At 39.0% G+C, this 17,518-nt stretch overlaps 1 protein-coding gene and 1 long non-coding RNA gene across 7 annotated transcripts in view; one reads left to right on the top strand and one right to left on the bottom strand.

Annotated features, from left to right (window-relative positions):
• STK39 (serine/threonine kinase 39) overlaps window positions 1–17,518 on the top strand; it is a 307,203-nt gene that overhangs the window by 149,038 nt on the left and 140,647 nt on the right. For 4 of the 6 annotated variants that reach the window (XM_079131857.1, XM_079131856.1, XM_079131859.1 and 1 more), the window contains exons 11-13: window positions 7,778–7,900; window positions 7,999–8,028; window positions 16,201–16,263. In XM_079131857.1, the coding sequence (XP_078987983.1) occupies window positions 7,778–7,900; window positions 7,999–8,028; window positions 16,201–16,263 (216 nt within the window). The remainder of the gene's footprint in view (window positions 1–7,777; window positions 7,901–7,998; window positions 8,029–16,200; window positions 16,264–17,518) is intronic. The other 2 variants (XM_079131858.1, XM_079131861.1) reach the window with 1 other exon arrangement.
• LOC306656561 overlaps window positions 14,740–17,518 on the bottom strand; it is a 269,197-nt gene continuing 266,418 nt past the window's right edge. The window contains exon 2 of the long non-coding RNA XR_013762566.1: window positions 14,740–15,722. This is a non-coding gene — a long non-coding RNA (uncharacterized lncRNA). The remainder of the gene's footprint in view (window positions 15,723–17,518) is intronic.

Genomic DNA, 17,518 nt, shown 5'->3' with positions numbered 1-17,518 from the left:
TGAAGACCTGTGAACTAAAGAGACAGATATCTGCCAGACACCCACCCAAATAAACAGGGGGAGATCCATCTTACAGGCTCACCCAAAAAGGGGAAGCAGGGGGCACATGAGTCTATGATAATTCTGGAATCTAGCCAGGTGCATGGTGCCACTTCCTTGACCAGGGCTCTGTCCTCTTCCACTATTTTCTGTGGCTCTTGGTTTCAGTCTCTGTGCTCTTAGTTTTGCTCTTTAAGTCATCCTTCCTTTTTCCATAAGAAAGAGCCAGTGTTTATTGCTCAGTAGCCTTCTCAGATCGCATCTTACAGTCAAGTTTGGGAATTTGAAGGCCCTTTTTTCTTTGTACTCCCTCTTTCTTTTATTTCATTTAACCTGGCAACATTTCGTAGTACACATATCTAAATAACTTTGTGGGTTTTCTGTGGATTTTACTGGGTTCATTCCACTAGACAAGCTCCACATGGCAGGTGTTTTGTCTATCATGGGCTCCCTGTCAGGTGGAACTGGAACAATACCAGCATGAGCCTTGGAAGACCTGTCATGTAATGCAGAACTTCTGCATGGCAAGCTCTGAGGATCCTTGTTAGACCTCAGGTGTGTTTCAAAGTGTCTATGAGGCCACACCTTAGGTCTTTCTGAAGTCTTAAGAATGGGTCATACCATTCCACCCTGGCTTTGGTGCTTGTTCTAAAACTATTTCTTGGTATGAGAGCTGTTTGATGTTTGGAGGGGCTGGGAATGAGAAGAAGTTTTATATTTCATGGTTTGTTCCTTAACTCATCTCTCTCAGCTCACATTTTATCACAGGCAGTGAGCATAATCCAGGTGTCACTTTATTAAGTGTTCTGCCTGGAAATCTCTTTAGCTAGATCATTGAATTTGTTAGGTACATTTCTGTTTCCCCCTTTACCATAGATGTCAGTGTCACTGCATAACAAAGCCCCCCACCCCCGTTCCTCCAGCTTCCAGTGACATTTTCCTCTAAGCCCTTACTGACAACCTTCTTAAATGAACAACAGTCATTTCATTATCTTGCACTGGGTGGTTTTTTGTGGGCCAGGAATTTGGAAAGGACTTGTCCTGACTTGGGGTCTCTCAGTGCTTACTGTCAGCCACTGTGGAAGCATGTCTGACTGCCACAGGGTGTCTGTGATTGCTTTGCTTTGAGTTGCTCAGTTTTGGGTGATTAGTTAAGTGTCCATAGTGACTGGAACAATTAACTTACTGATTTCTTCCTGCTTTTGTCACCCTCAAGTCCCAGTACAGCCTCTGCTCTACTTTCAGAAATCCCAAATTCAACCTTTCTTCCACCCCGCATACATGCTTGAATGCTTTCTTCATTTTCCCATTGTCTGAATTCCAAACCTTCTGAGGGGGTTGTGCAACAGAGGGTGTGAACTCACAGGCCAAACTTGCCCTGTTGACACATTATTCTTTAGGATGTGCAGAGGAATTTTTTTGAAAACGAAATATTTTCATTAACATTTATAAAAATCAAGAGAAGTCATGTGAAAATCCAAATTATCCACTTCAGAAAAATCAGAAGATCTGGCAATGCAGGGTCTCCCTGCCTGAGGCAGCTACCAATCAACCTGGATGCTCCCTTATGGGGAGACATGTTCTGCCCTGGTCACCCATGTCTTCTGCAGGCTGGCTTTCTGCATTTTCTGATTAGTTCTCTCAGGCCTTTGGATTTGTTGTGGTTCTTTACACAGCTTTTCCAGCCTTATTTTTAGCCATTTCCCCCTAGAACCCAGCACCTTATGGTCCATCCATGTTACAAGAGACAGTAGAAGTCATTAAGTGCTTACCTTTTCTAGGTAGAATAACTTCTCTTGCTCTGCATGCCCAGCTCTTATTTATCCCTTAACAGATACCCTCCAGTACTATCCCTTGACAGACAGTCATCCTCTCTTCCACAATCTCACAAGATTTATATTTTTGTTATAGTACCCACATTATATTGAAACTATTAGCTTAAGTGTCTGTTCATCTCTCTGGACTATGAATTACTCAAGGTATAGGCTTTGATTTTCTTCATCTTTGATCTAGAACTTGTTACAAAGGTAGGTGTTCAATAAAATGTTGTTGACTGAATGAATAAAAAAGTGATTTTAAAAAATGGCTAAGGCAAGCTTTTTGCCCTGAGGAAGTATGCAGTTGATAGATCATCCATCAAAGGCAATGCAAAGCAAAACAGCATAAAGATACAGGCAAAATTGCAAGTGGGAGCTCCCCAAAAGCCCCTGGGATGGGCAAAAAATAGATAATTTGATCTGCAGAAGGGCAGATCAGGCCAAGATGTGCATGTAATATACATGTAAAATGGAAGAGTGGGGGAAAATGTGGCAGTTTGTACACAACTGGATGGTAGGGTGTCTGAAGGGTAATGGTGGGAAATAAGTTTTTAAAAAGTACTTTTGGGGTAGAGTATGGGAGACTTGAATGTTAAGGACTCAGGACCCATCCTGTCGATGATAGTGAATACTTAAAGAAAGTGCTTGTGTGCTCTTTGTGGCAAAACAAAGGATAAAATAGGGATGCAGTTAGGGGCCCAGAGAGTGGTTAGTAATTTCTTTTATTAGGGGAGTCCAGAGATCACTGTTGAAGGGACCTGCCCATGCATAGTAGCAGCTGAGGAGGTCAATATGCAAAATGCAATGTCAGATAGATCTGGGTGTGAAGAAAGATTTCACATATTCATAATCATGTCCCCCTTGACGTCGTAATCTTTATTGTGTGTTAGGCATCATGTTAGGATCTTCATATGATTGTGTCCTTTGCCACCACACAGGGGTGGGGGAGCCATGGGAAGGTGTTAACTCAGACGACACTGGAGAAGAGTCTGAAGGAAGCAGGGGGTGGAGGGTTAACAAATGGGTTGGAGGTGGCAAATTCTGTTTTGGGAAATGGCTGAGATGTTCATATCTAGCCAAGCACATGAAAAACAAGACTGGGAGAGGAAGTCTCCAAGGCCATCTCAAGTTGTGTGGGGGAGGAGCAGCCGTGTTTCAGGTAAAGACAAAGTACAAAGAACAGGAGGCAGAGAAGGATGAGAGAGGTAGAAGGAACAACGTGTCATGAACACAGGATGCTGAGGGCTTGAGGTCAAAGAAGAGGGTCAGCTGTGTCGGCAAGAGGTAGAGAATGAATGTCTGGGATAAGCCCAGGGCTGACTTTTCAGGAGTGGGTTGAGTGGAAGGACCATCTGACCAGGGGCCAGGACTGGGGGTACCAGGAAGTACAGCATCAAGTGCCAGCTATGGGCTATACATCTTGCATAACAGGAAGTAAAGCTGGCAGTAAAGCTCCCAGGTCAGGGGAGACAGTGAGTCCAGGTATCAGGCGCAGAGTGGAGATGCTGCTGAGAGAGGTAGTGCTCAGAGGGGCAATGCCAGAGTATGAGCTGTGGAGACAGTGAAATATTTACTGCTGAACCTTATCGAGTCTCGTTATGTTTGTTAAAATTTGATCATTTAGAAGGCTTTTTGTTTGCTTGGCAGTGCCTCAAGTACATTATAAACAGCAATTAATTAGAAACATTTTTTTATACTTCTAGTTAATGAAATGCCTAAGACCAGAAATTCACTGAGTGCTGCCTTCTATTCTGTCCCCTCCATCCTCAATGGGCGGACTGAGAGGATGAGCTCCCGGGATGACCCCATTTAGTCCATGGTTGGGCACACAGGAGGTTCGGCCGGTAGAGGAGAGGCCCACCTGACCACAGGGTTCTCAGCAAGGGGGAAATCCTTCCAAGGGGATTCCGAAGTCCTCTGTCCAGGGTGAAGTTAATGTGGCAGTGGAAAAATCTGTCAGGTGGTTCAGAAGGGGATGGGCATACCAGATTGAGAACAATTCTACTGAACTGTGGTCAGTATTTCTTTATTTTATTTATTTCTTTTTTAATTTTTTACAGACTGCATTTTGATTCATTGTACACAAATGGAGTACATCATTTCGTTTCTGTGGTTGTGCACAATGTAGATTGATACCATTCATGTTATCATACATGTACATAGGGTAATGATGTCTGTCTCATTCCATGATTTTTCATACCCCACCTCCCTCTCATTTCCTTCTACATAATCTAAAGTTCCTCTATTCTTCTTTCACTCCCCACCCCCATTATATATCATCATCTACTTATCAAGTAAAACATTCAGCCTTTGGTTTTTTGGGATTGGTTTATTTTACTTAGCATAATATTCTCTAACTCCATACATTTCTCTGCAAATGCCATATTATTCTTCTTTATGACTGAATAATATTCCATTGTGTATATATATGAGGTCAATATTTCTTTGGGTCACATTTCACCATAGTATTTTGGAATCACACGGTTTCATTTATGACATTGAATGCCCTGTCTAGAAAGTTCATCTTTTGGCCCACTTTTATTCTCCCCCAAATCCTTCTTCCCTGTTCTGGTGTCAGAAGTCAAGCAGCCTCTCTGAGATGCTGTACCAGGATTGTGATACCTTGTATTTATAGAAAGCTCCTGCTCAGAGGAACACTAGAATGATTGGGCAGAGCACTCTGGTGACTTTTCTACCTTGCTTCCCCCTCCTTCCCCTGGCTGCTGCCTCCCAACCCTGCTTTGGACATCTGGCCTGATGGCTACCAGAACTGACCATGGCACCACACACTGTTCCTCTGTCAATCTAGCTGAGCCAATCTTCTTTCCTTGTCAGAACCAGAACTTTGGTTCCTGTCTTTAATAAATTTTCATAACGATGTTGTATAGAGAATGTGAATATTACTCTCCTTTTCAGGTACTGTATAAATATAACTGTTTAATTGTATTTTATTTCCAGCGTGGGAATAAGTGGTGTTGCATGCAAAACGTTTTCTAACCTCATTATTGTCAACTATGACTTGAGGAATTTGTGAAATTATGGATTCCTCTAGGTGCCACTTAAGTCGAGCTTGTTTCTCTGAGAAGCACTAAATTTAAAAAAAAAATTCTTGACCAAAAATAGAGAATAAATTATTCTACTTCCTCTTGGTTTTAGTAAGTGAGCAAATCATTTAATTGAACAGGAATTATGCAAGTAGAATTCTAAGGGTGAATAATCTCCCTTGTCGTCATTGAGGGGATAGAGAATAAAAAGTTTCACAAACCTTTTTCTGAAGTTTTTAATTTTTAAAACTCTTCTCTAATTTCTAAATAAGAAGGTCATTTGTTAAACTAAATGAGGCTTAGGTACCTTGCCTCTAAAAGATAAAAGTTGTCTGTTTATTGCTACAAACTCCTTACAAGGAGTTTGTAAAATTGTAAAATTGATTTCTGTTCTTTCACTGGAAGTCATTGTCACATAAATACACCATGAAACCTGGGTTTCAAATTTTGCTGCGGGTTTATTCCTGGGAGTAGGCCAGGAGGACATTCTCAAAGACAAACTTGGCCTCTTGTTCTTGCCACTGTTACACTTTTCCCTACCTGGACTTTTGAATGTTCTTTGTCTTAATTTAGTCAATATTTATACTTACTTGTTTAATATTTGTTACTTAAAGGCTCATCCCATCATTTCTTTGAATGTGCAGGACTACAATCCTGGACTTTTTTTTTTTTTTCTCTTTTCTAGCAAATAAAACTGAAAGAGACAACCAGGGTTCTAAGATAAAATAGAAATGGAAGAAGATAACCATGTTTTTTGTTTGTTTGTTTGTAGTTTGATCCTGCTTGTGGAAATGAAACTGATCTTGCAAACATAGATCCAGAGAGCAGAGGGCATGGACTAGGTTGTAAAGCTGGACTGGTTCCAGGAAGAGAGAGATTTCCTTGGTGTAATCTCTTGAAGAATACTAATTCTCATAATTTTAGTAAGGTGGAGTTTTATTCAGTTTCTGACACATAGTTTTCCTTGTTTTCTCACTTGTTAGATAATAGTGTGTTTTGTAACAGATAAGGCTTTAAATTCTTTCTTTTCAATATAGTCCTTAACACATGCTCCTTGCCATGACCTGTTGCCAAGAAAATAATTTATTGTATATATCAACAGAAAATTATTTTCTTTTCCCTTAGTGATTTCATTATAGCTTCAAAATGCTTAATATGTTCTGAAAATTCTGAAGTACATTTTGGCATTTTTTTTCTATAGTACTTTGCCGGCATCCATAAGCACCATTAAAATCAGTATCATTAGAACAGGTTTTTATAGAAACTCAAAATCCACATGGAACAAATATCTTACATCAAGCACACAAGGGGCTTTAACTACATCCTAAGTGTTTCAGAAGTGAATTCATTAAGACATTTTTTTTTGAGTGGGAAAAGACTTTTAAAAATAATCATAACTGTGTGCAATTATGAATAACTTTTTACTTGCCTTTTAACTTTCTGCGTTGGAGCTCAGATCTTCTAGATCAGGATTACTTTTACAGATTCTACACGGTAATGCCCTCCAATTTAACCCAGCCACAAGCATGTGCTGCTTATGGCTTCCCATTGACCTGAGATGTATAAATACTTGCTTTAGATTTCAGTTCCTTGGTACTTTCCTTGTGTTTAATGATGTGCCTGTGATATAATTAAATAGTTTCTATTGTAGGAAATGGTCTTTCTTCACATCATAGTCTTTCAGAGTCTTCACAGGACATTTTTAGTCAGCTTCTTTCTGATAGTCCTTCAATGGCATGAGGAGTTTGGTAGTCTGAAGCTTTGTTCTTCTCTTGATTTTGTCTTCATAGCAGTGTGATCTCAGGGCACTTTCTGGGCCTTCATCTCCTCGTCTGTAAAATGAAGGGGTCGAATTAGACAGAAAGGTCCATTTGCACTCCAAGTTCCTCTGATTCCCTGGGCTTCTGGGTGTTAAATCACATCATCTTCATCTGCTATAGTGCCTTCTTTAATTACGACTCAGTATAATTTTTTTTTCACTTTCAATTCTTATCCTTTATTTTACTTCTAGAACGGAAGTAGACCCTTGAACCTTAAGATTTAGTTTTTGTTTCGGTCCTATTTTTTAAGGTCAATTACTTTGGTCAGAGGTTCATTTTCAGTTATCCTGTTGTTTTAAAAATGTAATTTTTACCACAAATATCTGGAAGGCATGCCCAATGGATTACATGTCTATCCTAGCTTAAAAAAAAAAAAAAAAAGAAACTGAAATAATCGAGGAAGACTGATTATAACCTAAGCACTAGCAAGGCTGTGGATAATCATGCTGCGTGACTACAATCTCACAAGTCTCAAATGTACTTCAAAGTATGTTAGGTTTAGCCCATTGCTGTTTTGTTTTGAGTAAGTAGGTTGTGCAGAATCCTTGGAACATGCACATGATGTCAGGTTCTGAAAAGGAGCCAGGCGACCACAGAAGGGTGTTTGCTCTGTGGTCACAGGTTTTAGCTTGCTGGTACCCCATCTAGTGTGCTTCATTGGGCTTCCCGATTGCCCTGCCTTCATTCAGTCAGTTGCCCGTTGCTTGTGTGTGTTTCTTTAGGCAATTCTGAAGCTTACCACGTAGTCTTGTGTACGTAGTAACTGATAAAGTTGTTAACTAAGTAAAAGTGAACAGTGATTAACGGCTTATGTGTGGGATGTTCTTCCAAAACAGTTTGCTTCCAAGAACACACTATTTTTGGAAGGAGAGTGAGTGTGGGAGTCTGGAGGCTGTGTGGTCTAAACTTTGGGTGTTGATTTCTAGCTATCCCTGGACTGATAGCCCCTGAAGTCGTCTCCAAGGCGGTGTGAGTGTGTTGTGTAACCCACATAATAGCAACAGGGAGCCCTGCAGGTTCAACTAGTGAAGTGTGGTGTGGGCTTGTTTTGATTCAGGTAAGGCGAGTTCCAGGGTCAAGTGGTCACCTCCATAAAACCGAAGACGGCGACTGGGAGTGGAGTGACGACGAGATGGATGAGAAAAGTGAAGAGGGGAAAGCAGCCGCTTCTCAGGAAAAGGTAAACGACACCGGTGACTAGTAGCAAATCTGTGTGCATTGTATTTCTGCAGAATATGTGTGTGTGCGCGTATTAATGGGTCCATATTTATTTTACAGTCACGAAGAGTAAAAGAAGAAAATCCAGAGGTGAGCGGCGGTCCTGTCTGTCTGTATCTATGCGAGCGTGTACTTTTCCACCACTTCATTCCCCACTTGTGCTATCAGTCTAATCCATTTGGAAGATAGACTTCAAAATCTCAGAGTAGGAAAAAAAGGAAAGACACAGAGACATTGAAGGTCCCAATTCTGTCTGAGTTTCTACTGGGCTGCACAGATTGCAGCAAATTACTTTACTCTCTGAGCCTCAATTTCCCTTGCCATTAGATCAGGGGACAATCAGAGTACTGGTAAGGTTGCTGTGAGGATTGATTAAATCATGTTCGTAAAGCACTCCGTGGAGTCCTTGGCACCAGCTGGGTAATAATTACTTTTAACTCTTTGTATTACTGACATTTAGCAAACATAAGTGAGCATACAGGCGAAATTTCTCCTGGATCTTTAATTTATAGTAATGCAGATACTAAATGGTTAGAAATGCTATTTGTCTTGATTTTTAAATCTCTGGGGTAACTAGGTAAGCAAGGTGCACTCATTTAATGACTTCCTTTTAAGAATTGGTCATCTTTTGATTAAGGGATCATTTTTTCATTTTATTCCTCCATCTGATTAATTATCCTAATGCTTAATTTCTAGTCATGACTATAGCTCACTAATTCCCTTAGAGGAAATTTGAGCATGTTTAAATAGCTCCAAATATTTTACAGTCTTAGTAATTAATACATACCTTATTAACTTCTCATTGTTAAAACAGAAAATGTTGAGATACAAATGATGTCCATCCCAACTTTTTACGATTAGTAGGCATTTCCTTTTGGTTGGGAGGAGCACATCTCACCCCTGGGTTTCAAATGGCAGTAGCCAGCTGGGCATTGTAAGAGTGATTCGCAGAGCTGCGGGCCCCAGAGCTGGTCTTTCTTCCTTCTCTTCTCTCAATATCATCCCTCCATGTTCATCATATGAATTATGTTTTTTCATTTAACATGTAAAATATAAGCTTTGGTTAAGGATTTTGTTCTCCTCTGTTAGAAGAAATGGTGACAGAGCCTCAAAGCAGGACATGTTGGCTACACAGATGTTGTGCTAGAGTTTTAGAATGATCTTAACTAGGTATCATGCACTCTTCCCTCTCATTGCCTGGTTTCCTGTTTTATCTGCAGTGAAGCAGAGTTTGAATTTTTCACCTATTTCTAAGAGTATCTCTAATTAAAATGGTGAGTTCTTAGAAGTAGAACATAGTGAGATGCTTCAGGTAGTATCACCCAGAAAGGATTCATTATTGGTTCACTACAGGACATCTTCACTGGGAGATATTCATTGACTCCTGCCTTGCTAGTAATGGTTGCAGGTTTTTCCTCATGAGGATTGCTTAAGAGAGTATCTTACTATGTGCTCATTGAAATTGGTCTGCTAACTGATTTGGCTAATGGCAGGATCTTTTTGGAAAGAATATTTTGTGCACCGATAACAAGGGAATAATGTTGGGCAAACTCAGTTGATCATCAAGCATCACTGTTGGTCTTGATGGGGATTCAAAAGTTGTAGGCAATGCACAGCATCTAGACTCATTTGTTTTCCCAGTGGCCCTTGTCCATCCTGTATTGGTATAAATTTAAGGAAGGGTATGAATAGACTTTTCATTTTTGTGGAAGGATACATGTTTGCATGTAAACACTACCACTACATTTTAGGAATGACCTGACCCGGTTTCTCAGGCCAGGCCAGTATTCTAAACTCTTGATAGCACTGTCATTTCAGTATCCTGAGCTGTGTTACCAGGTGCTCTCAGGTTTTAACTGAAATAGTCCTCTGATTTGCTAGCCACCCCCTAACTGCTTTCTGTAATTTATGTGAAGCATCCGGTATTTTTATTTATCTATTATAAAGGGAAATTTAAAAGTTAAATTTATAAATACTCAACATACATGTTTGTATGTATATATTACTTATAATATTTGACACACATTTAAAAAATGTGCCTGCTATGTTTTAGAAGATGTTGGGGACATATCAGTGGAAGAAACAGCAAAATCGCTATCCTTGTGAAATTCTAATGGGAGAAAAAATAAATTATTAATCAGCAAATTATTGTTATAGTAGGATAGGCGCAGTAGGTAAAAAGAAAACAAAAAAATGTGAGGAGGTGTAGTGTGGGAGGAGCCTGCGATATTCATGGGGTTGGTCAGAGCAGGCCTTACTGAGAAGGAGCAGAGAGCAGAGATTTGAAAAGGGCATAGGAGAATTCAAGTTAATAAAAACTGAAGACTGCTTTTATCCTGCAACCCCTCTTGCCCCTGTGGCTATCATTTCTTTCCACAGAAGTTCTCAGTGGGTAGTGTTTCCTTATAGACCTTTTCCTGTTCATTTCTCTATAAACATGCACTTAAATCTAGCTATCATTTTAAAAACATGAATGATAAAACTATAACTTTTTTTTTGCAATATGCCTTATTTTCTTGGAAATCTCTTCACATTAAATACTGTAACTACCTCTATTTATAATTGCAGTGTAGTGTTACATTAGATGAATGGAAATGGTTATTTAACCCTTTCTTCCTTGGCAGTCATATAACTTGTTGTATAGATGTCATTCCCTTACCTGCCTTGTGTATGCACTTGGGTGAGCACATATACAAGTACAATATAGATATTTAGAATGGGATTGCTTGGTTTAAGTGTCTGCAGATTTTGGGTTTTTATAGTTGCTATCAGTAACTATGCCAATTTGTCCATCCTCTGATAGTGTACCCTATATCTTTAAATATCTTTAAGAGTGAAATGCTTATCTGTGCAAAATGGCACACTTAAATGCCAGAGTATTTATATTTTGATAAGCCTTTCAATAATGGTTGTCATTTAAATTGCAGTCTAGTTGTGTTTTGACGTAAGCTGGTAGAAGCCTGGGAAAGTGTTCTGTGCAGGTTTGTGCTCCCCTTGCATTGAGGAGACACTGAATACATGTTTGTTGGTGACATGAATATCCATGCACTGAAATAAAATCAGGCAAGTGCATGAACAGGCATGCAGTGTTTTTAAGAAGGTCAGAAACAGAAATAAAGATCAGATGTTATGTAATTGAGGTGAAGTGCAGAAAAAGTAGCCTGAGTAGTGCTGTTTTTAGACAATAAGATGCTACAATAAATGGGGAATATTTTAGGAATGCCTAATTTGTGAGGTGCTATTTGGTCTCTGGGGAATCCTAGGGTGCAAAATATTACAGCATTAGTTGGTGAAGATAGCGAAAGCCAGAGGTAGGATCTTTGTTAGAGGGATAATGGGAAGCTGCTGCTCATCCTGGGGTATATTTGGAGGCCCTTCTATGTATATCCAAGAGAATTTCAAGTATAAACAGCAGATTTTCAGTTACACCATTTATCTTAAGATTCATAGATAAACTGGGCATGGTGGCATGCTTGTAATACCAGTGATTTGGGAGACTGAGGCAAGAGGATCGTGAGTTCAAAATCAGCATCAGCAACTAAGTGAGGCCCTAAGCAACTCAGTGAGACCCTGTCTCTAAATAAAAATACAAAAAAAAAAAAAAAAAAAAAAAAAAAGATTCATAGCTAGGTACTTTGAAAAATTGATCTGGTGTTTCTAACCCAATATTTTTTATATAGTCTTGCAAATTATTAGTTACCCACTAGTAATTAATAAATTTGTAACAAGTACAGAATTACACTCATTTATTTATCATCTTATTCTACTTGGGTGGAGGAAACCTTCAGACAGTGAAGTGTCTCAGTGGAACTGGGTTTAGCCATTGTGGGAATTAAACAAGAAGAGAAGAGTACCTGTATTCTGGAAGCGTTTATGTCTTTCAGGGCCTGAAGCAGAGTGCCTTCTGTGGGTAGTATTTCCTAGCTTATATGTCTTCTTATCTAAAACTTTTCATCTGTTATCCTCTTATTGACTTTCTTTAGACCAGTGGTTTTGGCATTTCTTTTTTCAGGCTCTGAGATAATAAGTACTCATTTTATGACTTTCTGTCAATTTTACATTATACATTAATTTTCTACATTAAAAGTGAAATTCACTTTATCTTTAAATTTAGTTTCCTTTGGTTTCATTTAACAGAAGAGGACATTCACTAGGGCTTCTGTTAAAGCAATGTTCTTTTTGCAGCAGCACCTGAGTTAGGTGGCATGAAAATAAATGATTCACAGCCCTGCTCAACATCAGAGAAAGTGAAAGCTTTAAAAAATTTGATGCCTGGATTCAACCACAAAGCCACAGATTCTAATTTAGTAGTTAGGGGTGATGTCCAGGCAACACTGATTTTTAGAGGGCTGCTCAAGATTCTGATTTGTGGCCAGGATCAAGGTCTACTGACTATGAAAACATCACAAATCAGGCTGAATCCAGAAGCCCAGAGAGAAATCAGGAACACTCTGTTTTAAATATCTGCATATCAGAAATTTTGAAAAGAAAGAAAGAAAAGAAAGTCAAAAGAAAAAACATTTCAGAAATACCTTGAGAAATCTCTTGGAGAAGTCGACCTCATTCAACTAGGCATAATGAAACAGGGTAAAGATTTTTGATAGAACCCACAAGAAGTAGGTTGAAGAGCTTTGCCATGAAGAGCCATGTCTAGCTTAATTATGAAAATCTTCCAGTTTCCTTACTCTGAGATCTTATTTCAAAAAGAAGATACATTTGGTGTGGATTTAGATTGAGGATATTCTTACTAGAGATTTGATAAAATGTGAAGGTTAAATTTATTGCTTATATTACTCATTACTATTAACCTGATGATTTTTAAGACTTCCATTAGCCTTTTAAAATTATTTCTGATGAAAGCATGTTTTCTAAATGTCTGACAACTCTTAAACATTATTTTTCCCCCTTTTTGTGGTACTGGGAACTGAAGCTGGGGTGCTCTACCATTGAGCTACACCTCCAGCCCTTTTTTATTTTGAGACCATGCCTCACTAAATTGTCCAGGCTGACCTTAAATTTGGCGATCTTCCTGCTTCAGTCTCCTGAGTCACTGGGATTACAGGTGTGCACCATCGTGATTGGCTTTGTGTTGACTTTTATATCTATGTATAGAAGGAGAAAATATTTCATTTCTCCCTCTAAACTTATTATAGTTAGCTTTAGTCATCTTAGATTGCTTTAGTATGATACTTTTATTATGCCACTTTCTAAAGTGTGTTATCACTATAAGTGACTGACCTTCTGAGTAATGATGGAAGTTAGATTTGTGATTTAAAAAAAAATCTCCTGTATTTCTGAAAATAAACTTTTTATTTTGGAATAATATGTATTTTGGACACAGAAATGTTACAAAGATAGTAAGTACAGAGTTTCCCTACATGCCTCACCTGGTTTTTCCCACAGTTAATTTCTCCTGGAATCCTGGTATATGTATCACAACTCAGAAAATAATACTGTTACTTAACTATCAACTAAACCCCAGAATTTATTCATATTTTTACTAGTTTGTCCACTAATGTTCTTTTTCTCTTCCTGGATATTAGCCAAGATAACACATTATATTTAGCTGTGTGTTAAAAATAGAAAAGGAAAAGATTAGGCAGAGTTCTATGAAAGTTGCAAAGCAGATGTTGTTTCTTTCTTCTGTCCATTTTGAGATATTTTCCTCTCTTTCACCCTCTCCCAGATCCCCACTGAAGTTTAGTTATAGAGTGGTGTCCAACACTAATTTGTATTTTTCTTTCCCCTTCCTACTGAAACATTTGTTCTCTCAAATGCCCTTCTATATGAGGGGGAGAAACCTGTTCAAAGCGGGGAAGATATCTGATAAATTTCTGTCATGCAGTTGTTAAATGATAGCTGCTTAATATGGTAGCCTTTTTTTTTTTTCTTCTTTTTTGCAAATTTTTTCATTTAAGAGTATAACCAAAAGGCCATCCTGTAGTTTCATAGAGTGGGTTCACACAGTGACATTGGGCTACTAGATTGTCAAGGAAGATACTTTGTATGGGGGGCTTTTGACATCCTGAGCACCTGTGAACATCTTACAAGGAATGAACTGCATTACCCCATTGAGAGTGGTTATATGCCAGGTTAACCTACCCAGTGAGGTTGTATGGTTTGTGCCGTTCTCTTGCCTAGTCCAATAACAAACTATCAGGATGGCTGCTCAAGAATAAGGGGGCTGGGCCTCCCCAGGGGAAGGAGATGTTTTTTCCTCTAAGTAAATGCTAGTGAGGGTGCTTAGCTTACCATTATTCTTTGGCTGAAGGTAGGCTATGCTGTAAGTGCTGTTGTGGCCTGTGGTTGTATGTCAAACCTAATTCAGACTCCGGAATAAGCCTGAATGATTCTTCCCAAGAGGTCATTTGGTGTAGGCTGTTGCCCCCCTGACTAATGAGCAGATACTGTTTTTTCTTCTAACATAGTCGTCTTCCCCCAACATTTTATTATAAAACTTTCAAACATATAACATTAAAGCATTTCATGGTGAGCACCATATACCTGTCACCAAGGTTTAACTACGCTTGGTTTATGACATGCAAATCCTTGGACTCATCCATATTCCCACCTGAACTTTTTGATGTACTTCAAAGTAAACTGCAGACCTCAATATACTTCTCCCTGTTAGTTCAGGATGAACATAGTTATTTTTGAAGAAGCACAGAGAGTACGAATTTTATATTCTTAAACTTTAAACAATTTTTGCCAGAAAGAATTTCTGATTATTTTAGAGTTGGTAGTAAGTTAGAAACAGAAGATTCTTTTCAGTTTTCAATGCTGTTTTTCTTTGAGGTTATGTTTTGTTTGTTGTTTTGGTTTTTGTCTTTCAAGGTTTACTACAGGACAAAGTTTACAAAAGTAGGACTTAAGGTAAAAATGATTTGGGTGTCCTCAGAAACCAAATGGGATCTGTCTGCCATGATGTTCTGTCCAACACTGGGCTACCCGGACCACCACTTTCCTGGGCTGCCCACCATGGGCTTAATGGGACTGGGTCAGTTCCACATGGGAGACAGGTTAGGACAAGTCCCTTAGTCCTGCCCCATATGGCTCCATCTGCTCATGCATGATGGGATTTGGACCACTGTCCCTTGTATTGCAGACTGTCACGGTCATAGGAGTTTGTTGCTATCCAGGTGTGTCCTGCTCACTGGGCCTCCAGCTTCTCTGAACTTTCCAGAGCCCTATGCCAAGCCCTCACCTGGTGCTAGCACCTCCTTTCCCTCTGTGTCCATCTTCCCTGGAGAAGCCTGGACCAAGTGTGACTTAGGAAGCTTTTCAACACTGCCACTGGGTTCAGCCCATCACTTTCTTTCTCTACTACAGCACACATGATCTCCACCATATTAATCTAGAGAATCAACCTGAGGGGACTGGGAGAAAAAAATGACATAGTGAGCAAGGAACAGATTCTACCCAGAAACCCATGCTCTGAGAGTCCATCTTTCTTCATCTTTCTCATCAGTGACTTTGGACTTGACCCTTCCATCTCCCATGGGGGCAAAATTCTGTGAGCACAATTCACTGATCTTTCCCTCACTTTTACATGCTAATAATGAATGACATTAATCTTGAATCTTTCAGCATCTCTTCCTTTAAACCAGAGTTTCTTTTTCATAGTTTATATTAGAAAGCTGTCCAATATACTAAAGCAAACAAACAAACAAACAAAAAAAAAAATGATTTGGGGGTCACATTAGGGCCAGAATCCCAACTTTGAGAGAAAAATGTAACCTATCCTTCTGGCGTTTCTGTTGGGGAAAACTATTTTTAGAAACCTACTTAACCTTATACTTTGTGAAATATAATCAATAGTTATTCAAAGTAATAGTTAAAGGGGCAGGTTTTACTGAGCCTATCATCTTCTCATTAAGGTCCCTTAACTTTAGATGAAATTGTCCAAAGGAAAAATGTTGCTATCTAATTTAAAATATCAAGTAGTCTATGTGTTTTCACTGTAGCTGAGTGACTCTGTCCAAGCATACATGTTATTCTGGAGACCCCTTAAAGACACATATGCTCTCCCCTCTAAACAAAAATTCTGAATCAAAGGCCAAGTGGGACCAGGTATCTGTAGCACATTCCCTGAGTGATTCCAATGCAGGTAGTCAGAAGCATCTGGGATATAGTTTAGGAAGTACTGCTGCTTTAAGATCTGAATATTATTGTCTCTGGCAATTGGTACACAGTGTAACCACATTGACCATTAAAGTCTCCTTTTGGCTTCATTGAGTAGTATTATGGTGGTTCTCTTAACAGATCTCGGTGAATGCCAGCAGTATCCCAGAGCAAATACAGTCCCTCTCCGTGCACGACTCTCAGGTATGTTCCTTTACCAGTCATTTCCACTTGAGAAACTTTGTAGGCAGACCTTTAAAGAAACCCACCATTTTAGGCAGGTAGACAATTTCAGAGTACATTGCCAGACGTGGGGCTGCTAAACTCTCCCTTTAAATAGATACAGAAAAAAGAGTATGGTTATTATTGATCATCCTTTTCAGGACCTCCAGCCTTTAATAATAGGTTCAAGAGCAAGAAAAAATTACTAGCATGCATTTGAAATTGCTGGGACTGTGGATAGTAAGCAAAGGAAAGAAAATGACTCACTGTTCTGTTACATTCCAGCCACAAAGCATTGTAACTAATTGATACTTTTCTTTTTGCTCCTGGTTGGATTTCTGTAACCTCTTTTCATAATTCTTTTATCATTGAATTTTATGGGCCAATTTATCTATACAACTTGCCTTGTAAAAATAATAGTCCAGTGACAATGAAATGCATTTATAATGTATTATTATAAAAGGTGTATGACAGAAGACCTGTGTGGTGAGTCATGCTGGGTGTAGTGAAGTATGCTGAGCAATCTGGGGCAAGGACTGTGGACACAGTGCAGGCCCATCTTCTAGTTCTGCTGTAGAATTAATAGGAAAATTCTTCTGCTCTCAAGAGGTTATAATAAGCCAATCCCCACAAACAAAGGTTGAACATTTTCTCTGCTATGTGGAAGCTAACACATAATAAGGGACAGGGAAGAACAGAAGTTCATTGTATTAGACAAAGGGGAATGAAGGGAAGGAGGGGTGGATAGGAGTAGGGAAGACAGTGGGATGATCCTGCTCTAACTTTCCTGTGTACATTTATGAATACACCACAGTGAATCTCAACATCATGTACATCCACCAGAAATTAATTAAAAAAAAAAAAAACACCTATGGGAAAAAGTCAGAAAGATCAATAGAGGGAAGGGAGCAGGGAGTGGGAAAAGGGCCGGGAAAGAAGAGGTATTGGGGTCTGAATTAGAATATGATATATTCCGTGCTTGTATAATTGTATCAAAATGAATTCTACTATCATATGTAACTAAAAAGAACCAGTGAAAAATTGGCTTTCCTATCACATAAAGTGATTGTATATAAGTATCATAAACCTTAGAATCAGTATTTTTTTCTAAATCTGTGTATTTCATTTAAATTTATTTGTATTTTCCCTGATCTGTGTTTTAGGAAGCAGTTATTTATTGGGGATATGGCTAGAGCAATGAGGCTTCTTGGTTGCAGGCAGCCTGTTTGAGGTCTGA

This window comes from Sciurus vulgaris, assembly GCF_902686455.1.
Source record: "Sciurus vulgaris genome assembly, chromosome: 3".
NCBI classification, from domain to species: domain Eukaryota; kingdom Metazoa; phylum Chordata; class Mammalia; order Rodentia; family Sciuridae; genus Sciurus; species Sciurus vulgaris.
The sequence above is the reverse complement of the archived record's forward strand: the minus strand, read 5'-3'. Positions and strand labels throughout refer to the sequence as shown.